This window comes from Ctenopharyngodon idella, unplaced genomic scaffold, assembly GCF_019924925.1.
Source record: "Ctenopharyngodon idella isolate HZGC_01 unplaced genomic scaffold, HZGC01 HZGC01CH25, whole genome shotgun sequence".
NCBI classification, from domain to species: domain Eukaryota; kingdom Metazoa; phylum Chordata; class Actinopteri; order Cypriniformes; family Xenocyprididae; genus Ctenopharyngodon; species Ctenopharyngodon idella.
The window spans coordinates 477,414-504,294 of NW_026138716.1; the positions used below are offsets into that span (position 1 = coordinate 477,414).

Here is a 26,881-nt window from a genome sequence, read left to right on the forward strand (position 1 = left end):
GTGTCCTTGAGCGCACACACATAGGACCACACACACATATCCAACAATAACGGTACATCTCTGGCCATACAGTATAATACATTTCTTAGAAACAAACAAAAATAAATAATAATAATATTGTAAGCAATGCCTAATATTTAGTACATTGGCCAAATGTGTAGCAACAGACTTCCAAAATCTAAACAAGGAGGGAGGGTAATTGCATTTTCTTGATTTAATACAACACTACCTAGGTCGTGAATCAGTATATCATGTAAATGAATGTGGCTGCTTCCCTGATCAGTGCCCTGACTACGGAAAGAGGGAGCTGATTGAGACGCACCATTAATCTTCAGAAAAGAAGTGAATTGCGCAGCTCTCTCGCGAGAAGTGAATCAAAAGGATGCTCTGCATGTTCCGTGTGATTGGCTGTTTGCCGCACGTGTCACACTTTCAGGTGCATGCGCTTCAGAGTTAATCGCAAACTCTGGATTAAACCTGAGTTGACAGAGAAAGTTTATACCGAGTGTTGTGCAACATCTGATCCTGATCTAAACCAGTTTGGATTTATCTGGATTTGTCAACTCTAAACCTACTCTGAAACTCAGAGTTTGTTCAACTTGCTTCATGCAACAGGCCACTGAATAATTAAAATAATTAACTCACAAACAAGCTAATTCTGACTTCAAGGCAGGCAGCACTCACAAGAAATTCATTGAACATGTTTAATGGATGACTTTGACATGCTGCAAACTGTAAAAATGCATCCAAAAGACACATAATCAAACAAAGTTTCATGAAATTGGCAAAGTAATGACTACTGACAAAAGCACACTTGTTTAAAAAATTTTTATTAAATAAAATATCCAGAACAACAAAAACAACAACAACAATAATAATAATAATAATAATAATAATAATAATAATAATAATAATAATACAAAGGAGGAGAACAAGTAAATCTTTCAGGAAAAGAGAACAATGAAAAATAATGGAACAAAAATAAAATAAAAAATTATAAATAATGATAATGGTATTGGAAAGATTATGATCAACTCTTTATTATTATTATTATTATTGTTGTTGTTGTTATTAAAGTATGCATAGGTGAAATTTTGTCTCAGTTTTTTTGTGTTGGAATGTAAGGACTGTTTGTCTAATGAAACAAGAAGGAGTTTTCATCTTATGATTTATTGTTATTTCTACGCATTGCCTAATTTGTCTGCATACTCACAGGATGGATGCTTTCCTCAAAAAAAAAAAAAAGAAAAAAGAACACACATGGATATTTATTTAATTTGATCACAGATAAAATTGTAAGTTTCACCATGCCTGCTCCCTTTCCTTGGTCTTTAAAAATAGCTGACATTAATTTAGTACTCCAATGTAGCACCCTCGTGGAGATATGATAATAGTTTGTAATAATCATTTAAATCTTACTCATTTTCAAATTGTGTGTCATAAATCAATATCTCAGGAAAATGTTAAGGGGTTTCAAATCAACATATGACTTTCTGGTGTAAAACAAGACATTGATTTCATACATGTCCACTTTTAGAGGACAACATGACTTAAAGCATGTTTATTGGGCATTTTGGGAGACACGAGAAGTTGCATTTGCACAAAGAAAAATGGTCTATCAAAACACTGTTATATCTTTCTATCTATATTTTAAGGCGAGCAACAAAAAACATGGCGTCTTTTCACAAACTTGCAACTGCTAGTTGGAGGAGGAGCTTGTACGCATTTGCGTGACGTCAAACGGGATTTTGTACTAATTACACATAAAATCAAAGGCGTAATTACAACCCATTTTCTTTATTTAAGTTCTACTGTTTGTGTTTACAGTGTGTGAAAATGGGGGCTAACATTATGCCAGACATTTAATTATCCTTGAGTTCTAATCTCTTGTTTTACATTGATACATTGTGAAAACTTTGTAATGTAGATATAACATATGTCATTTATTTCCATTTTCTGCCAATGTCTTCTTTGTTCTCTTTAACTGCTTGCGTATTTTCCTCCATTCTTTTTTCGATCATTTGATAGTACACCGCTACTGCTCACTCCGCCATCTTGGATTTCCCCTCAAACCTTTATGTTGTTGCCGTTGAAACCGTCCATAGTTTTGGATTTGTATTCCACACCACCGTACTCATCAGCAGGACAGTAAGCTGTCATTAAACAGTGCGTCTGTTTTTAGACGGAGATTATTGTATTAGTTGCCCTTGTTTTGTTAATGTTTTGTTTGATTTATATTTCTCTCCAGTACTTTGCAGATGATGAAGAGAAGTTTTTTTTTTTTTTTTTTTTTTAAATATTATTAATAAATGTTTTATAGTTTTCCAACTCAAATCTCACATCAAGAACGTAGTTAGTGATATCAGCCGAATAAAACCGCTTCTGGTAATAGCACAGCTTTATTGCAGCAAATCCCAAATCAGCAGTAGTGTTTTTGTTTTTTTAAATAAATATTATTAAATTATAAAAAAATCCAATATAACCCTGCCTCATGTCTGAGGCTGTAACACATATGTAATAAAAATGGCACACACATTTAGGAAACTGAATAAAGAGGAGATATGAAAAGGAATTGAAATAACTTTTAGTTCTCATTATGCATACAGTTATAACAGATGAATGTTGCTTTAACAATTTTCCATAAAGGTCCTCAGACGATGTGTCGTTATCAGATCATGCGGTGATTTACAGCACATCATGTCTAATGTGTAAACGACAGGACTAACTAACGAGTGACTAGTGTTAATGGAAGTCATTAAAGTCTCTTATGCCCACCAAGGCTGCATTTATTTGATTAAAAACAGCATTATCGTACATTGATAATATTAATAAATGTTTCTTGAGCAGCAAATCAATTTCTGAAATTTCCGAAGGATAACGCGATTTAAATTGTAATGATATTTCTTTTTCAGGGTCTTTGAATAGAAAGTTAAAAAGAACAGCATTTAATACAAATAGAAAGCTTTTGTAACATTACACATGGCCCTTAAAAAGTTTGGGGTCAGTAAGATTTTTTTTTTTTTAAACAAATTGAAGAAATGAATACTTTTATTTAGCAAGGATGCACTAAATTGATCAAAAATGACAGTAAAGACATTATATATATAAATATATATATATGTTGCAGATATTTTCTGGCCCCTCCTTCTTGTTCTTTAATTGGCTCAACTTCAGTGACATCACTGCAGGTGAGCTGAGCCCCGCCCACAGGCACAAAACCACAATGTGAAATCACTGCTCTCTTACACTGTGTGTTCTTTGATCCAGATACATACTTGTTTCCTGCACTGGATAATTTGCTCTTTGCTGTTACAATGGCTGAACAAGCTCAGAAGAGGTAAGGCTTGTGTTTTTGAACCTTGACTTTATTTGCTTGTGTTACTGGTGTTTCCTTCAGAGGTTTTCTTCATTTTGAGAAATAAGTTATCCAAAAATAACCAGTTAAGGTCAGATGTTATATTGGTCACATTGAATTGTTTTGCTCATTTTAGTCGCATGGAGTTTAAGTCAAACCAATTTTGCTCAAAATCAAATTAAACCTAAGTTAGCAAAAAAAAGTTATTGTGTTTTGTTTTAAAGCAAAGTTATTGTACGTTTTTAAGTTTTAAACATTGAAACTGGGCCCCAGGTATTTTTCCAGACTTGTAAATCTTATAGTTGTTTACTCAGAATATTCCTAATCGTTTTGACTAGATTGTGAATACGGATGTTGAATATGTGCAAGTACATGCAACTGTGTTTTTTGGTGTATTGATTACAATGGTTAACCACTGGTTACTACAAAAAAAAAAAAAAAAACAATGTTTAAACTATATTAACCATGGGTTTTTGGTTTTATTTGAAAAGCATGGTTAATTTTTCTAAGGTTTTATTAAAGACAGTGTGGGGGTTTACTAATTGGTCACAGTCTGTGCTCTTTCACACCTCTGAACACCCATTACAGGCACTTACAATAGAAGTGCTAATAGACCAGGCCCTGTTCTGCTGTTCATATTTCTTTATATCTTGTCTTTTTCTCTTGAAGATCTGCCGATCGCAGCATCGTTCACTGCCTGCTCTGCCACAAGCCGCAGGAGAATCTCCCAGTCCACCTGACAAGGGTGTGCATGAAAAACAGCACCGCAGAAGAACGAGCAGATGAGCTGGCCAAGGCCAAGGCTTCCGGCCGAGCGTGGATCCGCAAAAACAGGGCCTGGAATTACAACCAGCTCTGTGAGATCCTGCCCGACAGGTGCTCGCGCATCGCCATGGTGAAGGAGCTTCTACGCCGTGGTTTCTTCATCACGGACCTGCCCCAGGAGTCTGAGCTGGTCTTGGAGGCTGAACGTGACTCTCCCAGTGCTGCCGCTCCATCTCCAACACAAGAGGCTGACCACCCATCTGATCGTACTCAAAAGTAAGTGCAGTAAACCATGTACTGTAAGTTGACTGCAAAAAATGCTTTTCTTACTCAGTGTTTTTGTCTCGATTCCAGTCCAGATATCTCTAAAAAGTGCCATAAGATATTGTCTTGTTTTCTGAGGGGAAAAAATCTAAATGAAGTGAATTTTCTTACCCCACTGGAAGACAATTTAGCTTTTTTAAGCAACAGCTCACATGATTTAGATTTTTCCTCCAGAAAACAAGACAATATCTTATGGCATTTTAAACAAGACAAAAATACTGAGTAAGTGTTTATAATTTCGTGACAAGACGGGGTTAAGGGTTTAAACGCGTGTGGTGATATTTCTGAGATTCAAATCAAATCGTCCTGTATAAACTGCAGAAATGCATACATTGACATTAATGTTGACCTTCATACAGTACATGTTGTAAGCTGTGACATTTCCTTGTGTTCAGTTTCACAAGAGTGTTGTCTTCAATAACGTGTCTTGTTTGTTATGTTTAAACACAGGCGGTTTGTGGATGGCGCTCCTGGCATTAAAGATTGCCAGACGATTTTGCGAGTGGCAAAGCCAGATTTCCTCAGGATCCACGGGGATCTGCTGAAGAGGAAAGAGCTGTCAAACACAGAGAAGACGCTGTACCGCTATTACTGCGAGGCGCTCTTGGTGTTCCGGCACATGCAGCGTCCAGGAACTGTGGAAGCCTTGACCGTAAGTTCATCTGTTTGTAATGAGTTTATACTCGTGATATGCTGAAATATTTGCACACGAATGCATTAGTAAATAACCCCTTTTCGATGTTTTCCAGGATGCAGACTGGGTGGAGAGGATCACAGAGGGCGGCAGAGTGGTGATCTGCGTACAGAAGCATAAGGCTTCAAGTATGGGAATCGCCTTGACGAAAGAGGAGGAAGCTGTAAGATTTAGTATGATTCAAACAGCAGATTGATTATCACCAGTGTTTTACATTCAATAACTCTTCTGTCTTTTTTCACAGTGCTTGCAGCTGTACTACAGGCAGATCAGGCCTGAGAACATTGGGCTCGAAAAATTCTGCCAAAGTTTTTTCGTGTCATCGTCCCGCGAGGCTGTTCACAGTGTCTCACAAGACATGAATCGCCTCCATGAAATGTACGTACCTACAAGGATCCACGTGCACGTGTCTGAACGGATACATCTTGTCAGTCACAGTCATATCTCAATTAACCTTTCTTTTTACATTTTCTTACTGCAGGTATAAACTGGCCCCTTTCACGAGTCAGGATGTACGGAGGGCTGTTGGGACGGCAGCACAGAAGCTCCCGGCGCAGCAGCAGGAGGCCGTGAACCAGTACACCCATAGCGCTGGTGCGGTCCGGCCTCGGGATGTTGTGGACGCAGCTGAGCTGTTGGACTCGTTGGCCGGGTATGTCTCTTCACCAACGATTTGTACAGCTGAAATGAGCAAGTTGTCCTCATTTTTCTCATATCTTAAACCCTGTATTCCTCACTTGTACAGCACTTCTTCGGACGATGACACCTCCTTAGCTGAACTGGGTACAGCTGGAACCAGTTCGCGGAAAGACTTCTCTGCCTTTGTGACCAGATTTCCGGTTTCTCTGGAGGGCCAGCCACCAACCAAAAGGCAGCGGGTTGATTCAGGGTTTCCTGCAGACCGTGTCTTTTACGACAAGTGGCGGACTTCTCAGTACGCCCAGAGAGAGGAGTATCTGCTGTGTAAGTTATTAATATTAATGCATTGATACAGCATTGACACTCATTAACTCATTGACACAAGGCCACTGTGACGAGTGACAGGCATGAGTAAAGTCATTTCATTCTGTCTTTCAGCACGCTTCACACTCCGCAAGCCTTCAGCCGTAAAGGTGGCGAGGCTGATCACGCAGGAGGGGTGGAAGGCCAACTATCCCAAGCCCGAAGAGATCGAACGGTTGTGGAAACCGGCTCCCAAGCGCACCATCGAGACTGATGAGGTCATAATTAAATGTGTGTCTGAGCAGACCTGGACAGGCCTGGCCATCAAGGACTTTGGTGCCGAGCAAGGTCTAGGTAAGAAAACCTTATGCAATAATGTAAATGTACATTTTAGCTGCCATTAACTGCACCAAGAACTAAAATGAAATCCTGAAATGTCTGTCTACATGTCATGTTTATTCAGTAACTCAAAATGTAATGCTCTCTTGATTATAGGAGTGGTTGCAACACGACGGTTTTCTAAAGGCGACATTGTGTGCGATTACCACGGGAAGGTAATCCCAGCTGCAGAAGGGAGGGCCATGATGCAGAACATTCATGACGAGGCCGGGTACGTGTTCTTCTTTAAAGCTGGACAGAGAGACCTGTGCATCGACGCCCAGACCTTCCCCTGCGAGTGCCACCCCGACGCAAACACAGTTGGCAGAAGAATTAACCATTCTTCCAAAAGGCCCAACTTAAAGCCCTTTCACTGTGTGCTGAAGGTGAACGGAGAAGACAAGGATGTCATCCTCTTCAAGGCACTGCAGGACATCACCGTGGACACACAATTCAAATTTGACTATGGGGTAAAGAGAAAGTCTTTCCGTGGAGAGGGCCTGAACCTGGAGTGGCTGGATGAGTAGGCTTCCATGTACTTTTTTTAGTAGGTTACACAAAGATGAATGAGCGGGCTAATTTTCCAAGCCATTCATTTTTTTTGTGCCTACTTTTTCGTTTTCAGCCACAAAACGCCACCTCTCTTGCTCTCCAAGTTGCCCTGAATGACTCTGTCTCTTTTTTTAGTAGGTTACTCAAAGATATGTGAGCGGGCTAATTTCCAAGCCACATATCTCTTCTCCTTGCCTACTTTTTTCTCTTTAGCCACAAAAAAGTAAAAAAAGACCACCAATACAGATATTTTTTTTCTTTCAATATTCATAGTGGAAGTGCACCAGGTAATGATACAAACCTTTATGCATAATATAATATAATTTTCATTTTATGTTGAATGTTTGCATAAACACGAGTTCTGTCAAAATGGCACACTCTCACACACTCACAAACAGAGTCACATCAGTAACGTGTCCTTATTACAGTCTGCTGTGACAGAAACCCCTGCTGCCCATCATCTGTTTGTCCTGGAGAGAGAAAGATCACTGACTTCTCCAGCCAAGATAAGCTCAACCAACTGTTTTATATGCTCCAGTAATCATTCGATTCACACAGACAGTCTGAGTCTAATCTGCGATTTCTTCTTCGTTGCAGCTACAAATAACCAAACATCAGCAGCTCACTCAGAAGAAGAAGAAGAAGTTTTAGCGTTCGTCCCACCTTTTAACAACTGGAGACAGTATGTGCCATGATGCACAGTACACAGTAATGACCTGTTCATTGCTTCTCTCCGTATATCAGTTTATTCGGTCTCCAAGTGCTCAACTTCAGTCCACAAAATTACACTTCCCCTAAAACCTTCTTCTTCCAGCAGTCAACACGACGAAGGTATTTAAATTAAAACAAAACTCATCCGACTCGTGATTTCATGACATCAGTTAATTTGCTTTGTTTGTTCAGGACTTCATGTGGCTTGTGTGTTCAATTCATCTTATTCTTCTCTTACTTGCATTTCTTTCAATGTCTCTTTATCTGTCACAGTGAGAAGGACTGCTGCCGGTCTGTTGTGAGGAACTCCAGATATATTCACATCAAACACAATCAAAGTATGTATTCATTGTATTCATCAAGTACACATTTCTCTTCGCATGTGTATATGCTTAAGCTCTCTTTATCTCTCACAGCAGACGCAAGAAAGTGTGGAGGAAACGACAGGAATCCACAGGTGCATAGTGCTGGATCTTTTGGGCTTAGACCTGATAAACAATGTGTGTTACAGCTGAAGCGTTGCTGCCTGTGATTCACTGAGCGTCAGCTCCAGTTATCCCTTCTGCACAGACAGCAGTCTGAGTCTAATCTGTGATTCTGTTTTTTCCATTGCATCAACAGCTAAATCAAGGCCCACTCCATGATGGACCCATGCTGGAGAGCTCCCTTCGCCCCCCTCTGCACCAGTTTGGGATCATACAAAACACACAACATTCGAATGGTCTCTCTGCTTCTGTTACACATAGTACCACCAAACACAGTATGATCAATGAATCATCTTCATCTACATCTCGACCTGAGGACAGTAAGCTGAGCGTCAGTAGTCCATGCGACGTGAAAACCAAGAAAGAAAGACTTATTTAGCCAGACGTATGTTTTTTGTTTTTATTATTCATTTGATTCTTTACATATAAATACAATGCTTTTGTGTAAGTTAATTTCTTGTTCTAGTGTTCATGTTTATGATTTACTTGTTATGTTGTTAAAGTTTGTTCATGTTTATGTATCGTTTTAATGCATTTCTGTACAGTTCTGGTGTGTTCTTGCACGTATATTTCTCTTGTCTACCCTTCTTTGTTTTAATAAATGTTATCAGTTTATATGTTTCTTTTTTGAACGATTAAAAACAATTCACAGTGTAATGCCTGAGTGCTTCCCCCAGTTCACACCTTTTGAACCAACGTCAGCAAAAAAGTTAGGAAAACAGAAATCTCTGAACTGAACCCTTCAGTGATTTAAAACATTTTACTCTTATTGTATGTGAATAACCGAACGATTATTCATTGTGTCCATTTCTGCTGCAGTTTTATTGGACGATTTGATTTGATCTAAAGTTCGAATCTAAGAAATTATACCACAGTCTATGCTTTTTTAGACCCTAAAAATAAACATTTTAATCTGGAACCTGCATACTTCATAATTACAGTGGTTTTATTAGGTGAAACCTCCAGTACATCGCACAGAAAACACAATGTAACATATTACAGCACTGGAATTATGAAAAACTAAAATATCTGCCACTTGGGGTAAGAAAAATAATCTTAATTCAACAAGATTAATAATTTTTTAGCTCATTGGCAGATAATTTTGCTTGTTTTAAGCAAAAACTACTCATTTTTCAATTTTATTTTTATTTTTTTATATAAAAAAAACAAGACATCTTGTCATTTTACTTGTCTAGTTTGACATACAGTGAGTCTCAAACACCATTGTTTCCTCCTTATGTAAATCTCATTTGTGCAAAAGACCACTGAAAAACAGGCGAATCTCAACATAACACCGACTGTGGCGCAACAGTCGGGGTCATTAATATGTACGCCCCCAATATTTGCATATGCCAGCCCATGTTCTAAGCATTAGACCAGCCACTATTAACATCTGGAGCTGCACAGCTGAAATGCAGATGGAGCGATAATAACTGTTCATGATCCATGATATCATGACATATTTAGTGATATTTGTAAATTGTCTTTCTCAATGTTTCGTTAGCATGTTGCTAATGTACTGTTAAATGTGGTTAAAGGTACCATTGTTTCTTACTGTATTCACAGAGACCACAGCCATGTCGTTATTTTCATTTTTAAACGCTTGCAGTCTGTATAATTCATAAATGCATCTTCATTCTTTATAAATCTCTCCAACAGTGTAGCTTTAGCCCCGTTAGCCATGCAGCATTATCAAACTCATTCAGAATCAAATGTAAACATCCACAAAGTACATGCCATACTTACGTGATCTGATATGCTGCATCACGAGCACTTTGTAAAGATCCATTTTGAGAGTTATATTTGCTGTGTGAACAACTGCTGTAGTATTTATCCAATGATTAATAGAGTTGCAAGCTTGGGGGCGGAGCACGAGCATTTAAAGGTGTACACACACTGAATCTGCGCATTTTTAATCCCACCCCAAAACAGGCAGTTAAAACATGGTATAATAAAAAATCTATGGGGTATTTTGATCTGAAACTTCACAGACACATTCTGGGGACACCTTAGACTTATATTACATCTTGTGAAATAGTGTTCTAGGGCACCTTGAAATGTCTGGACCACCGCATCGTTTAATTTAAGGGGAACCCCTGGTGTTAAGACTTGTATGGCTTAATATAATGTAAATTATGTCTCTTATTGAAATATGTAGTAGAAAACCCATGAAAGATTTACGTTATTTAAAAAAATCCATGAATTTTTTTTTTTTTTGCTTACATAGTCTTGCTTTAACGGACATTAATATAAGACAACACTGCAAAAACAGTTTACTGTCAAGCTGTTATATTCTGTTATATATTTATTGTCCTACATTCCCAATTTTTCTGATGCATGTCCTTAATTTAATTTCATATGTTGGTATTAATTCATGCTAATACTTGAACTTCAAATAATTTCAACCCAAACTGACATGGTTTCTAGAGAGGAGGTTTTGTGGAGAAAAAAAAAAGTGGAAGACTTAAACACAAAGTCTGTATAATAAACCACTGCCCTCAGAGAGCGTGGCAATCCTGCTGCTACCGGATCTAGTTTACTTGAAAAATAGTCCACAGGTCGCAGTCTGTCCCCATGACGCTGCAAAAGAACAGAAGTCATAAACCCATTTTTCTCATCCACCATCTGAACAAAAGGCTTTATTGGCACAGGTAGGCCCAATTTTGGAGCTTGAGACAGTTGAACTTTCATGTTATCAAATGCTTTATTTGCCTCTGAAGCAAAGCAGTTCCAGCTGTCAGGGTCAAAGGCTCCAGACTCCTCCGGAGTGCCTCATTATAGATTGTGGGGGATTCACAATACCCTTGGCACAACCTGGTAAATGTATATCCCTTACCGTTGAAACTGAATGCAAACCAAAATTCGCTATCTTTATCCATTGGCGCGCTGAAATAAGCATTAGCCAGATCTACCATTGAGAAAAATTTTGCATCTTGTGGAATTTGTGACAGTATAAGGGTTTGCCACTAACGGGGCTCTCTGTCTGACAGCTGCATTTACTGCTTGCAAATCTTGGACAAAGCGCCACTCTGTTGGTTGACCCTTGTCCCTGATCGTTTTTACAGGAAAGATTGGAGTGCGTACTGGAGAATCATTGCATGGAACTATTGCACCTTCCTTCTGCTGCAGACATGAAGGTTTGGTAAAGATATGCAGGAGAAGCTTCAGATTTGGCAACATCTTTACCAAAAACATCCATCAAACCTTGTGTCTTTTAAACTCTCCAGTTCTGTTCAAATCACTTTCGCACACAAACATGTACACTGCTCGCTCTCATGCATACTCAAACATATGTGACGGCGGCGTGTTTTAGGAACTACAAATCCCATCAGCCTTAGTTCTATAAAAGGAAGTGATGAGAGTATTTGTTAAATAATGGGTTGCCCTTCTGTTTGTTGTACGTCTTCCTGTTTATTGAAATGGAAGTCGCAGCAGGTTTACGAATTGCATGGTGGCAATAGACCAGCAAATGTAAGGATCACTTATGTGTAGTCACATGTCAAATACTGGTGGAACATGGTTGAGTGTTGAACACATGAGGCATCGTTTAGGAGGTAGTAGTTTTATTATCCGATGATCGCGTGGCCATGTGTATTTAACACGTGTTTTATTGATGTTATTTTGTTTGTTTTTTAGTATTATGGCTGGATGGTTGCCCGAGTGTCATAAACCAAAATAACAGATGGTAGAGGTATTATTCTTATTTTTCTAAAAAAAATAAAGGGTTTATAAAAGGGAGTTTTAAATGTTTTAATGATTTTAATGTGTATTTTGAATGTTTTATTTCTTGTAAAATGTTTTGGGTATGTGACTTTTCCTTTGTATTGTGTAAATTTTTTTAAGTAATAAATTGTTATGTTGGACCAGAGTTGGCCAAGGTATTTGCATTACCCTCTTAATATTATTGTTTGTTTTTGTTTTTTTTGTTGTGTGTGTGTGTGTGTGTTGGTTTTTCTTTTTGACCTGACGGTTGCTGCGGGGTTGCCTTCACTGGTGGATAGCAGTGGTGTGGTGGTTTGGTCACTTTATTTTTCTTTCCTTCTAGGTCTGCAGTTTGACTTGCCGTGAGCTTGATTGCAGTGGGAGCACGTTTGTCTGTATGCCACTTCTGTCTTCACAACCTAGGTAACCTGTGGCCATCTGTGGGTTTCGTTTATTTTTATTTGTTTTATTTATTTATTTATTTTTTTATTTATTTGTGGGTAATTACATTGAAGGTCTGCTGCATCCTTTTAACATGTTAATGTTTTTTTTTCGTAATTATATTATTTTCTTTTGAATAAAATGTTGTTTATGGAATCTTCACTACCGCCTTCTGCCTGATTATTTTCCCCTTTTTGGGGTCATGATGTCACACATACATACTGTGGGATTACCTCTGTTTCTGCAGGGAATAATTGGTTATCCTCTGTTCAGGTCATCTGAGCAACTCGGAACAGACATGGAAATGCATTAGAAATCGACTCTACAGTGAACAGACACCGCAGCTATTCAGGCGCCATGGACTTTTAAGACATCCACGCTTAGGCTACATGGTTTTCTGTGTTATCATGTAATTTATACAACATGTTACCACCCTGTGTTGTATATGTGTGTGTCAACAGTTTACTCAAGTAAAAGAAAAACACTTATGTAAATGTCAGACATGACACAGAATAAGATGTATGTGCCTGTAACTATTTCAAGTTACAGAAAGTTTAAATTTGTATTATGTGAGAGATATTAGAACTCTCAAAAGTGGGGACTGTGGGATTACAAATTTAAGTTTAAGATCTGCTGATCCTACATCTGACATAACATCACATGAAATACTAAGGTGAAGTACATTGTATTTAGCCTTTTTAAGGTAAAGATGATGACATTCTAAGACACAGATGATGTTTCAACCTGCAGAAAGGCCATGTTTATACTGTGAAAGACAGTTTTATTTATTTAATAATATAAATTAAAAACAGGTGCCAGGAAGATGGATTTGCCTTGGACCTGACCAGAAATGGGGCAGATGGACCTAAAGTACACTCCTCAAGTGCCACTCTGTCCAGATGAGGATGTGCCCAAGAAGATGCCAGTGTTGTGCGGTCGCTCCTAACCCTGCAGCTCATGCTGTCCTTAGACTCCTTGCTAGTCTGGCGACAGCGGTCTGAGCCATGGGGGCATTTTTAGACAAGCCTAAGCGCTATCCAGCGAGCAGGCCAGGCCATGGAGCTGCTGGGCAGTGACGGATCCATGATCAGCATGACCAGGCTCTTTCAGCCAAAGCAGCCGCTCCGCAGTCGACGGTGAGTACATGGCATCGACAAAAAGTGGAGCCATGATGAGTGATGGGGAGTTAATTGAGCTGCACATTTCATTGTTCAAAACATTTAGAGTTTACATGCTGTTCCTTCTTGTATATAGTTAATTCCATGTTTCTTAAGAGTTTTAGTTCAACTGTAATTTGTTTAATTTATTATTGTGATTGTTTGTTTCGTTTTGTCATTCATTTATTAATCATTGTTATGTGCTTTGTATATAGTTCTGTGTTCTGTTACAATCTCCCCTTTTTAGGTCTAGGGAAAAATGTAACAAAAATGAGAGAGACCATGGGGAACTTGTCATCCCCAACCCCAGCTCACAGAAGAAACACTGCCAACCAAAGATCAAACTGAAGCATAATTTATTAAAAAAGGGAAGAAATAGGAAACAAAAGCTTTAGGAGGGAGCAAGGCCAAAATAATAAACAAAAAGATCCTAAATAAATTTTATTTACCTATAACAAAAATGGGGGAAAAAAAAAAAAAAAAAAAAAAAAAAAAAGCAATACTTCCGTCTCACTCAGAAAAAACAGGAGAAAACAATGAATTATAAAGAAAATGGCACATAATTGGCATAGTCATCATATTCTTATTCTGTACATATAGTTGCTATTGTCATTTTTTGTTTATGTTTTCAGTCTACGTTTGTCATTTCTTCTTTTGCTGTTAATGATCTGTATTTGTCATTATTCAAGTCTTATTTGTTGCACTTTATTAATCGTGTCAAAATGCTCAAAGACAAACTAATTTTGTTAAAACTCTAATAGAAATGTGCGGGCGTTTCAAGTTCTGCGCGTGAAGTGCATCAAGACGCGCCGCGTCTAGCAGCAAGCAACTAACAGTATCAGTATCTGGACAACGCGGACAGACCGAGTGGAGCTGCCTGTGTGCGTGTACACTCATAGGGCTCGTTCTCACAGAACGCGTTTGTGCTTTGAAAAATGCGAGATGCGGGCAGTGGAATGGGGGAAACCGCAAGGTTTCGAGACGCTTTTTTAAACTGTAGCATTCATTAACAAAGTGTTATAAATACCATAACGTATACTACAATTTACTATAGTATGGTGTTGAGATACTGGAAGCAGGACGACAAGCAGGAGAGAGAGTGCAAACTCAGTGCAATGGAGACTCTGGATAGCTTCAAAAGCTTGAATCCAGCAGCTGTCAGCAGCAGTTGCGAGAAACCAGTGCTGTACTTGGTGAACGCCTACACACCGGTGACACCGGTGAGCTTTTCCACAAAATTCACCAGCAACCTCAACCGTCCAGGTTCAGACGTCCACAGAATTCGGTGCGTGAGGACAGGAACAGGAGACGCAATTTCTTGCAGTGGAAGAGACCCAGTTAAATGTGTTCATGCTTCCTGGCCCTAAAATACCAGGCCTTCTTGACTGTCCAAACACACCCAAAGCTGTGATCTTGACCAAGGCCGTGGGAATATGTGCGTACGCTGCCTGAAACAGAAAGCCCAGGAGAGGATTTGGCTGAAAAGCAGGCGAAGGCAGTTACGACGGAGAATCGCTGAACTGAAACGGTGTTCATTCCGTTGAATGTGGGGAACATTTTGAAAAAACAAACAAAAAAAACACCCATGTAGCTCTACCAACTCTAACAATTTTCCAAAGAGGGTCATTATCTCTGACATTTTAGTTTGAATTGTAAAATCTGAATGTGTGCTCAGTTAAATTATCTTTTCAAACTGTTCTGTTGAACACAAAGGAAGATCTTTTGGAAAAAAATACTGCAGAACAAAACTCTCAAGGTGTTTGTCCGTCCATCCATCCATCCATCATCCATCATCCATCCATCCATCTATCCATCCATCCATCCATCCATCCATCCGTCCGTCTATTCATTTGTCTGTCCGTTCATCTGTCTGTCTGTCTGAGAGATATGGTTCATGTGCAGTATGTGTGTGTGTAGTGTCACTATGATGAAGTATTATTTTTACAAACCAAGAGATAAGATAAAACTTTATGTGAAAGTGTTACTTGTGTTACTTCCCTTTATAGAATAGGAAAAAAAAAAAAAAAAAAGTAACATTTTACATTCTCAACTTTAATGGCAAATTAAAATAGTTAATGCATTCATGGGTATATTACATTTACATTAACAAGGTAGTGATATAATGTCATCATCGTCATCCAATACCTCCACTGTGCTGTTGTTGTTGCTCGAGCCCCGAATGATTTAAATCTAGCCCCGAATGTTTTTGGCCTGGAACAGGCCCCTGAGTTTAGGGGAAATATTATACGAATTAAGCAAATATTGGATGTTTAATCTTAGCACTTCGGACTCGGAGCTGTCGCTGACTGGTGATTGTTGAAATCTGTCTCTCTTCCTCCCTCCCCCCGCACACACACAGACCACGTGAGTGATTAAGAGAAAATTACAGATATTAAAAATAACTAGCGAATAAAAAAAATAAAATAATCAATGAAACATCTGAGTGTACATCACAGAGGGGCTCTGAATCACAATCATACAAATATATCATGTGAATTCAACTGTTACATGAAATACAGCCCTAATTGAATCACCGCTGAACTTTGTGCGACCTACCGCTCTGACGTCTCATGCAGACTGAGAAGCAACAAAGTGCGCTGACCCCCCCAAGTCAGCATGGCGGCAGGAAACCCCAAATATGGTCATGACAAGTGGAATCACAAAATAATTTTCTAAATACACAACTGCTACACGCGCAACAGCAATTTAAAAAATAAATAACGCAGTCAGCGCCGCATAGTCCTCTGAGAGAAAATGGTAAATAAAAAGAATCGAACAAGTCTTCTTTATTTTTGGCAGAACACGAAGAAAGGTAACTTTTAGCTTAAATTCAACGATGCGGTGGTCCATTAACATTTAATGACTTTCATATGACCAGGAATCGGGTTTCCTGACATTTATATTTGCCTGATTTCAACGCTGCGGAAAAACATAGTATTGCCCAGCTCTAAAAAGAAGTTAACTAAGGCATAACAAGCATAGGCTATGACATTTTGTTTTATAAAAGCAGTATTTAAGTTAAAAATTGATCAATGACATTTAAAGTCCAACAAAAGGAGGAATATTAGTGCTATTTGGTGGAAATCAAGTGTAATGTAAATGTTTACTACTAGATGTAACAGCCATAAGCATTTACAAACATAATCATGTCGTTTCCATTAGTAGTAGGAAGAGTATTGTTTTAAGTTTTGATGCTGATTAGCATAAAAAAAGCTGTTCATCCTGTAGTTAGGAAAATAGTTTATGCCCAAATATTTCTCTGCCTGAATGCATCTGCTCACGTGCTTCGTATGACAATAGTGAATGTGGCATGTTTTGTCTATTGGATACCAATAGAATCTTTGACAACAAGAATTTTATAACATCATTTCAACTTACCTAGAGTGTGTCAAGGCAGTTTTCAGGTATTTCTCAGATAAAAGCAAGAGCACCCTAGTTGATGCTGTATTTTTATATTGGCAAACACGCACCTATATCTGTGCTTGCACTCTAGATATCATCATTAGCTGCGTCTCATTTCGGAGGCTGTGTCCTCTGGAGGTCGCATTTGAAGGCTGCATACGTCATCAAGAGCCGTGTTTCCACTGTTGGGCCTAAAGCAGGCGTGCTAGTGCGTGCCAGGGCCTGACGCGTTTCCACTGTCACTTCCAGGGCTTGATCGTGCCTCGTCAGGGCTTCCTCGGGGCCAACCGAATACCTTGGTCCAAAGTGGGCCAGCTGGGGCTTGAGGGAGTGGTAACGAACAAAGGCAGAGTTAATCTGTGTGTAGAGACGGAGGCGCCGTGGACGATGTAGGTCACCAGCTAACATCAGCATTAAAGACTTTTAAAAACATTTTAGCTCATTTTCAGACAGCAGCAAGTGTTTAGCTCCGCATATTTCATAAAATAAAGCAACTCCAGTTTTTCGGGATTTCTCTGTTTCTCAGACTGAAAATATAACTGTTGGCCTAAAGCTCCTCAGGTCATATTTTTGGTGGAAAATTTGTAGAAATTATCATTCTTTGTAAATGTGATGTAAACATACTGTCTCATGACTACAAATAACAGAAAGAGTAAATACCACTTTATTTCTGTGACTAATGTTTAATCTTGACACAAATTAATTAATTGTGATCAATTTGTTTGGTAAAACATTGACGCTTGGGTTTTTAAATCTTTAAGTAAACAACAAAATGCCAACAAAAACCTTCTTTTATCATGTTCACTTTACGATCTCGCTAGTTTCCAGTGATTTTTTTCTGATTATTTTTCTGATAAAACTTCCATTTATTTGTGAAATGACGGGTTTGTGTGACGTTGTTCCAGAGAGGCGTGTTACGGGCGGGTTTTAGTGAAGCGCTGCAGAGCTTCTGGCCCGACGGTGGAAATGCAGCATGATTTTGGGCTCGGTGCTACAAGTCCCGGGCTATTAGCCTAGCCTGGCCCGCCGAAAGCCCTGGCTCGCACTGGCCTGACAGTGGAAAAGCAGCTAAGGATGTCTTATGAAAAGTAACCACACAACATGGTGTAATTAGCCCCGTCTTCTAAGTAATGGGATTCACAAATATAGTACTTTAGTGCACCCAGGTTCACATGACTAAGCCACTAGTTAATTTCTCTGGGCTTCACTAGCCCAGACACATATAAACTGTATAAACTCACAACATCATCATCAAGTCCTGTGCTCTGCACATTGGGCAACAAGTGTTCTCCAAGTGTCTGCCGCGTTCTCCACATCTTCCCATTGGACACCGACATTCTTCAGGTCTTCGTGAAACATCTGTCTCCACGTCTTCCGTGGTCTTCCCTGTCCCCTGCATTCTCCTGGTGGTGTCCACTTCATAACTGTGTTTGGGTGTTGTTGTTCGGGCATGCGTAGGATGTGTCCAGGGAGGTGCACCCTTCGCTCTGTCACAGTTTTTAAAAGTCTTGATGTGGACTCCTCCTTATGATCTCTTTGAAACGTGCAGAACCAATATTGAAAATAGTAATTTATCTTTTTCCGTATTGTTAAAGCATTTTGTTTTCTCTTTTCAGCTTCATAAACTGTACTTGATGTCTGCCTAATGCCTTTATCAAAAAAAAGCATCAGTGCTTATCAGGAGTTTTAGAACTAGTGGCCATCCACTAGTTCTAGTCATGCAGTGACTTCATGATGCAATATTCTGTTTGATGCTGATAGAGTATTACAGAAATGACACACTCGACATACTAGACATTATTCTGTGATTTTGTTACCTTTACATTTAGATGTCTTCCTTTCTGTGGGTGTTGGCCTATTTAGTGTACTTTGGGACTCATATATGTGTGGAACGGCCAGTTGTGCATTAGGACAGTGCATAACCGCCTCAGATTTCTTCGGAAATCGGTTGTTGGATTTATTGTATTCCCTATACTCGCCAGTGCCATCGTACTCTGGACCACATGCATTTGTGCTGAAGTGTGTTATTTGGGTGCTTACTCATGCTTTGTGAAGTACATACTTACCGATAAATGTCCTGCAGTGTTGTGTTAAATTTTATAACAATATATATTTGTGTAAAATAATTTATGAAGCGCTTTACAGTGCTGAATGGGGATTGGTGATGGTGCAGGGGGCTCCGCCCCCATAGCCTATAAAAGCTTTGAGGGGCACTAAATTAATTGTCATTCTGGTCCGCCTGAAGAAGGATAAATACATTTCCGAAACGTCGCGATAGGCCTGAATGACACAGCAAAAATATGCTAATATGTATTGTTTTCTTTGGGGCTGTTCACGCAGAACGCGTTTTTCCATTCCAATACGCTACTTTTTCATTGTTTTTCTATGTAAACATGCGCTAGAAGGACGTGCAGAACTGTTGCGCTCGCATCTTTTGCAGCATCTCGCGCATGACGCCGTTTTAAAGCCATGAATCAGTTCAGCTAAGTTAAAATCAGTTAAAATAGTTTAAAAAAGCGTCTCGAAACCTTGCGGTTTCCCCCATTCCACTGCCCGCATCTCGCATTTTTCAAAGCACAAACGCGTTCTGTGAGAACGAGCCCTATGAGTGTAGACGCACACAGGCAGCTCCACTCGGTCTGTCCGCGTTGTCCAGATACTGATACTGTTAGTTGCTTGCTGCTAGACGCGGCGCGTCTTGATGCACTTCACGCGCAGAACTTGAAACACCCGCACATGTATTCAAAGCAAAGCGATGTTAAAAGGACAGTCATCACATTATAAAATGCGGTTATATTTTTTCCGGCATCACCAGGGCCCTCCCTCAGCCCGGGGCCCTGGGCTTAAGCCCGTGCATTAATGCGGCCCAGGATGGAAGAACATCCGTCAATGTGCACTTGATCATTGTTTGTGTTCAGATGTTCCGCGGATGTTATGAGTGCGAGCACATGTAAAGAGTTTTCTCTTCTTTCAAATGTAGCTGTATACATTATTATTACTCGTCTCATCTGTGTTTGTTGCAAAGATATCTAATTATGGTCAAAGGTTTAATGGACACAGGCGAATTGGGTGTTTGAATAAAGATCGCAACATTTTAATGATTATTCGTGCAGCTCTACGATCTGTTAATTTTACTAACCAGACCTCTGCAGATCTCTGTCACAGGACTGTACTGAAAATAATATGCAGCATTTGTTTCTTTTAACCCTGCAGTGGCCATATAAGGGCAGGCCGATGGAGAAATCATTCCTGTATGAGATCGTAGCAAACAAAAGAAATGGGATAGATGTGGATAAGTGGGATGACTTCGCCAGGTAAGATGGATCGCTGCTGGCTGATGATCGTTTTCTAATCTAAATTCATCTAAATGAAAGTGTGTGTTCTTATGGACAGGGAGTGCTATCCAGAATAACTTTGAGTATCAGCGCTTCCTCAAATTTGCACGAGTTTGTGAAGTGAGAGGAAAGAAGCATATTTGCACCAGAGACAAGGATTGTTTGGGTTCTTCTACTTGAGTGTGTATTCATTGATTTAGTTGATTAAGTGCACAATGCAAGTGATTTTAAATTCAACTTCTACACATTATAATGGATACACTTAACCAAGAAGAACTAAACTTGGTCCTGTGAGGTCACAGAACTATTTTTGTTTTCTAGCGGTTTGACGTGTACTTCAGACATGTGCGCCATGTGGTGATGAGCAGAGGAGGACACACAGCCAGGTATGAATACATCTTTACATTGTTTTTCATCGATTTTTTTGGCATGTAGTTAATTTATGTTTGTTCATTGTTCACGTTCTTTAGACAGGACGGTGAGAAGTGTGTAAAGGCAGCAGCCCCCACTGACCCTTCTCCGTCCTCACCACCCTCAACAAGTCCAGCTCATCTCCGGAGTGGCAGACGTTCTCTGAAGGCTTCAGCAGAGCCACGGCCAGAGAGAGCTCCTGGATACAGACGGTCCAGGCAGAGAGAGAGAGAGAGAAGGGAGGGTGTGGTATACATATAAACATTGAAAGAGAAAGAAGGCAGAAATCAAGAAAGCTTGCTGCCCCTTCACTTCTGTGCTGGGTTCCTGGATACTGTGCACAACATTTATTTATGCTTGTTTTATTGCAAGCTTCTATTCTTTTTATTTCTACTTTGGTTTTGTTATTGTATATAGTTCTCTTCACTTTGTTTTATGTTGTATTGTTATAGTGCTTTGTTGTACATAGTTCTTTAGTGTTTCCAAAATAACATTTCTCTTAACCCATTACTTAATTTCATTCTTTTTCTTTTATTAGTACCAGTGCACTTCTTCAGTATAAATATTAAAATATATTATCATGAGACCGGAAGACAAATTAACTCTTCCCATGCCAGCAGCCCCTGGAATTTTACCCTAACCCTAATTAAACTGTGGGAAGACTTGATGTAGACGTTCAATAACATAACTGTGTTACGACATGACATCTGCAGCAACACGGGGAATGAAGTCTTCACTTTGACGCGCAACACATGTACAAAAGGACAAGACGCGCAGATACATGTTGGGAATAGTAATAGCTGTTGTCCTGTGCAAATACTCAAAGGCTGAATGGATATTCAGTAAATGGAAAGGATATTCATATTTCAAGAGCACTCCTTGAACAAGGTTGAAGAGTAGGGAGGACCGTGCTTTTGCAGTGACAGCCATAGCCGCGGCAGAGGCAGACTTAAACACTAGGCAAAGGTAGGCGATCGCCTTTGGCCCCCTAAAAGGCTTTTTTTTATTGATTTTTTTTATACCAGATGCGCACAAGTGGTTGCTGTACTTACATAACCGCCTGTGCGTACGCTTTATATGTGCTACTGTTGAAAACGTAGGGCCCTGTGATTTGTAATGCATTACAATGTTGCGTTACTCCCTAAAAAAGTAACTAATTGTGTTACTTAGTTACTTTTTTGTAGTCTGCTCAGCTTGGCTGAGTGAGATTTATTCGTTTCACTTTTGGTGTGGAAGGGCCTTAACATTTGCCAAAAAACAGAACTTTTTTTGTCGTTATTAAAAGACAAATAAGCAAGCCCAGCCCGTGTGAGAAAAAGTAACACAAAAGTAACTTAACATTACTTTTCACAACACCCACAATGCATTGCAGAATGTAAACAAACATGGCTGCGTCCGTTATATCTCGGCGCGTTTGAGAATCACACTGGGTGAGTCTTAGTAAAAATACATTCATAACTTTACTGCTAGTGCGTAGACACAGATGATGTTTCAACCTGCAGAAAGGCCATGTTTATACTGTGAAAGACAGCTTTATTTATTTAATAATATAAATTAAAAACAGGTGCCAGGAAGATGGATTTGCCTTGGACCTGACCAGAAATGGGGCAGATGGACCTAAAGTACACTCCTCAAGTGCCACTCTGTCCAGATGAGGATGTGCCCAAGAAGATGCCAGTGTTGTGCGGTCGCTCCTAACCCTGCAGCTCATGCTGTCCTTAGACTCCTTGCTAGTCTGGCGACAGCGGTCTGAGCCATGGGGGCATTTTTAGACAAGCCTAAGCGCTATCCAGCGAGCAGGCCAGGCCATGGAGCTGCTGGGCAGTGACGGATCCATGATCAGCATGACCAGGCTCTTTCAGCCAAAGCAGCCGCTCCGCAGTCGACGGTGAGTACATGGCATCGACAAAAAGTGGAGCCATGATGAGTGATGGGGAGTTAATTGAGCTGCACATTTCATTGTTCAAAACATTTAGAGTTTACATGCTGTTCCTTCTTGTATATAGTTAATTCCATGTTTCTTAAGAGTTTTAGTTCAACTGTAATTTGTTTAATTTATTATTGTGATTGTTTGTTTCGTTTTGTCATTCATTTATTAATCATTGTTATGTGCTTTGTATATAGTTCTGTGTTCTGTTACAATCTCCCCTTTTTAGGTCTAGGGAAAAATGTAACAAAAATGAGAGAGACCATGGGGAACTTGTCATCCCCAACCCCAGCTCACAGAAGAAACACTGCCAACCAAAGATCAAACTGAAGCATAATTTATTAAAAAAGGGAAGAAATAGGAAACAAAAGCTTTAGGAGGGAGCAAGGCCAAAATAATAAACAAAAAGATCCTAAATAAATTTTATTTACCTATAACAAAAATGGGGAAAAAAAAAAAAAAAAAAAAAAAAAAAAAAGCAATACTTCCGTCTCACTCAGAAAAAACAGGAGAAAACAATGAATTATAAAGAAAATGGCACATAATTGGCATAGTCATCATATTCTTATTCTGTACATATAGTTGCTATTGTCATTTTTTGTTTATGTTTTCAGTCTACGTTTGTCATTTCTTCTTTTGCTGTTAATGATCTGTATTTGTCATTATTCAAGTCTTATTTGTTGCACTTTATTAATCGTGTCAAAATGCTCAAAGACAAACTAATTTTGTTAAAACTCTAATAGAAATGTGCGGGCGTTTCAAGTTCTGCGCGTGAAGTGCATCAAGACGCGCCGCGTCTAGCAGCAAGCAACTAACAGTATCAGTATCTGGACAACGCGGACAGACCGAGTGGAGCTGCCTGTGTGCGTGTACACTCATAGGGCTCGTTCTCACAGAACGCGTTTGTGCTTTGAAAAATGCGAGATGCGGGCAGTGGAATGGGGGAAACCGCAAGGTTTCGAGACGCTTTTTTAAACTGTAGCATTCATTAACAAAGTGTTATAAATACCATAACGTATACTACAATTTACTATAGTATGGTGTTGAGATACTGGAAGCAGGACGACAAGCAGGAGAGAGAGTGCAAACTCAGTGCAATGGAGACTCTGGATAGCTTCAAAAGCTTGAATCCAGCAGCTGTCAGCAGCAGTTGCGAGAAACCAGTGCTGTACTTGGTGAACGCCTACACACCGGTGACACCGGTGAGCTTTTCCACAAAATTCACCAGCAACCTCAACCGTCCAGGTTCAGACGTCCACAGAATTCGGTGCGTGAGGACAGGAACAGGAGACGCAATTTCTTGCAGTGGAAGAGACCCAGTTAAATGTGTTCATGCTTCCTGGCCCTAAAATACCAGGCCTTCTTGACTGTCCAAACACACCCAAAGCTGTGATCTTGACCAAGGCCGTGGGAATATGTGCGTACGCTGCCTGAAACAGAAAGCCCAGGAGAGGATTTGGCTGAAAAGCAGGCGAAGGCAGTTACGACGGAGAATCGCTGAACTGAAACGGTGTTCATTCCGTTGAATGTGGGGAACATTTTGAAAAAACAAACAAAAAAAACACCCATGTAGCTCTACCAACTCTAACAATTTTCCAAAGAGGGTCATTATCTCTGACATTTTAGTTTGAATTGTAAAATCTGAATGTGTGCTCAGTTAAATTATCTTTTCAAACTGTTCTGTTGAACACAAAGGAATCCATCCATCATCCATCCATCCATCTATCCATCATCCATCCATCCATCCATCCATCCGTCTATTCATTTGTCTGTCCGTTCATCTGTCTGTCTGTCTGAGAGATATGGTTCATGTGCAGTATGTGTGTGTGTAGTGTCACTATGATGAAGTATTATTTTTACAAACCAAGAGATAAGATAAAACTTTATGTGAAAGTGTTACTTGTGTTACTTCCCTTTATAGAATAGGAAAAAAAAAAAAAAAAGTAACATTTTACATTCTCAACTTTAATGGCAAATTAAAATAGTTAATGCATTCATGGGTATATTACATTTACATTAACAAGGTAGTGATATAATGATACCATAACCATAGATGTAGTTATGGTGGACATTTACTATAGTGACCACTGTAATAAAAGGTTTAATGAAACAAAATGCAAGACATTTTCAAGTCCATCTATTTATGTAAAATAAGCTTAGGTTTAGGGTTCAGTGGAGTGTAAGGGGCATATTTAGAATTTTATTTAGCTCCTCGACATCACACACACCAATGATGGAGGCCATTTTGTGTTGTTTTGCCCTGTGTGGGGCAGTGAACAACAAAATAAAATATATAAATCACTTCTCAATTTTTTATAATGCTCTTCAACGTCATTCATCCACAAAATGATGGAGGCTACATACTCTAGCATATATTTGCTGAGTCTTTCACATATTACCACACATATTAGCATATTTTTGCTGTGTCATTCAGGCCTATCGCGACATTTCGGAAATGTATTTATCCTTCTTCAGGCGGACCAGAATTTAGGTACTGGATGTCCTGTTGGGTCATGACATGACGTCTTCAGGTCTCCGGCCAAATGCCATCTGTCCATTGATACCAATACAGGACCTAGACACAGAACACTAGCGCACATACACAGATACACATGATTCACAGCTTCTTCAAGGCTGAAGTTGGCCCTGTCTCCAACTGTAAACAGGAACGTTCCTCAAAACATACTGATAAGTTGTACTTTTCTCTCAGTGAGAGGCACAGACAATATTCATCATTATTCTCTAATGTTTGAAAAGGAAAATAAATGCTTTAACATAAGTTGATGAAATGAACTTAATCATCATAAATGATGATTAATAACTCAAAAGACATGTATTGACGCGGCAGTGGATTCTAGAATTCACCTTTCAACTGTCTTCACCCATGTGTGCGGTCGGCTTTCATCAAAATTTCAACGCTGATCCAACGCACTCTTTAAACACTGAAATGTCAGTCTCAACCAAAATGATGCTTTGGACCAAAAATCTACATCGTATCAATGTCACCATGCTATCTGGGTACTTAAGAACACATAGCGTATAGAAAATAAATTGTAAAAAGAAATGTTTATTCATGAAACTTCCTTACACAACTTAAATTATAAAGCGCTTTTTACAGTGCAGATTGTGTCAAAGCAGCTTTACAGTGATAACTGGCAAATCATTTTGGCTGCACAGACTATTTTGTGATCTTGGTAATTATGAAACCCTGTGTACGGCCCTTGGTATGCCAAAGAGAATAGCCTATGTTTGTTTTTGTTTTTTAACCTCCAAGAATGTGAAATGATATTTATGTTTACCAATAAAACAATATTGCAAACAGCACCTGATGTTTTTAAAACCTAGAAACGCCCCTGGTTGGGGACACTCTATATGTTCAACAATGTTTTTGATCTGCCTGCATTGACACCTTTGTATGCGAACTGAGCTGAGCTGGACGATGACATGGCTGTTTTCTCCAGAGCTGATATATAGATAAATTACTAAACGAATAACTATTGATTTTTACTAAATCAATACTGAATTTACTTTAGCTGGACAATGACACCATTTTCTTCTAGAGCTGCGTTTGCTAGGGGGGTTGGGGGCATGCCCCCCGATAAAATTTTGATTCCACTGGTGTGCATATGTGCATTTTAAGACGTTTGAAGGCCAAAACAAGGGAAAACAATAGCTTCAAAACCATGTCAGTATTTCACACATTATTTGTCAAGCACAGCCCGATAACAGATACATAAACATGAGTATCAGGTTAAATGTTGCAATGAATGATCCACAATACAAACTGGAAATACAGAAGAGGATGTTTAATGCTACTGATAGTTCAATTGAAGAGGTTTAATGCTACTGATAGTGGTGAAATATCAGCATTCTTGGAAATATAATAACCAGTTGGTTTACAATAAGGTCCTATTAGGCAATGTTTGTTAATGTATTAAGTAACATTATCAATGAGCAATACAATTTTTATTTACAGTAGGCCTAGTTATTATTCTTTGTTAACTTTATAAAAAAGCCACTGTTCACTGTTTGTTCATGTTAGCTCAGGTCCATTAAATAATATTATCATACAACTTACTTTTGATTTTAATAAAGCATTAGTAAATGTTGAAATCGACATCAATAAAGATTAACAAATGCTTTAAAGTAGGCCTATTGTTCATGTTAACTAAAGAATTAGCTAATGTTAACTAACAAATGGAACCTTATTGTAAATGTTACCAAACAATAATAAAGAATCAGGACATTTTCAATCAATATTGAGGGTATGATTTAATCCAGAATGTAATTTTTTTTATGT

General features: G+C 39.1%; 2 protein-coding genes and 1 long non-coding RNA gene across 12 annotated transcripts in view; 2 read left to right on the forward strand and 1 right to left on the reverse strand.

Moving 5' to 3' along the window:
- Positions 1-8,821, forward strand: part of LOC127507918 (uncharacterized) — an 83,872-nt gene extending 75,051 nt beyond the window's left edge. The window contains exons 1-15 of one of the 6 annotated variants that reach the window (XM_051885354.1): positions 2,865-3,188; positions 3,268-3,337; positions 4,025-4,396; positions 4,895-5,096; positions 5,194-5,301; positions 5,383-5,516; positions 5,620-5,790; positions 5,884-6,101; positions 6,216-6,434; positions 6,576-7,297; positions 7,439-7,718; positions 7,825-7,841; positions 7,995-8,059; positions 8,138-8,178; positions 8,343-8,821. In XM_051885354.1, the coding sequence (XP_051741314.1) occupies positions 3,119-3,188; positions 3,268-3,337; positions 4,025-4,396; positions 4,895-5,096; positions 5,194-5,301; positions 5,383-5,516; positions 5,620-5,790; positions 5,884-6,101; positions 6,216-6,434; positions 6,576-6,985 (1,974 nt within the window). In that variant the 5' untranslated portion in view covers positions 2,865-3,118 and the 3' untranslated portion in view covers positions 6,986-7,297; positions 7,439-7,718; positions 7,825-7,841; ... (1 more) ...; positions 8,138-8,178; positions 8,343-8,821. Of the gene's footprint in view, positions 1-2,864; positions 3,189-3,267; positions 3,338-4,024; positions 4,397-4,894; positions 5,097-5,193; positions 5,302-5,382; positions 5,517-5,619; positions 5,791-5,883; positions 6,102-6,215; positions 6,435-6,575; positions 7,298-7,438; positions 7,842-7,994; positions 8,060-8,137; positions 8,222-8,342 lie in introns of those variants that run through there. The other 5 variants (XM_051885356.1, XM_051885353.1, XM_051885351.1 and 2 more) reach the window with 5 other exon arrangements.
- The window catches only part of LOC127507941 (uncharacterized), a 144,519-nt gene that overhangs the window by 80,214 nt on the left and 37,424 nt on the right, over positions 1-26,881 (forward strand). The gene's annotated exons all lie outside the window — the stretch shown is intronic.
- LOC127507920 (uncharacterized) overlaps positions 1-26,881 on the reverse strand; it is a 110,325-nt gene that overhangs the window by 60,247 nt on the left and 23,197 nt on the right. The gene's annotated exons all lie outside the window — the stretch shown is intronic.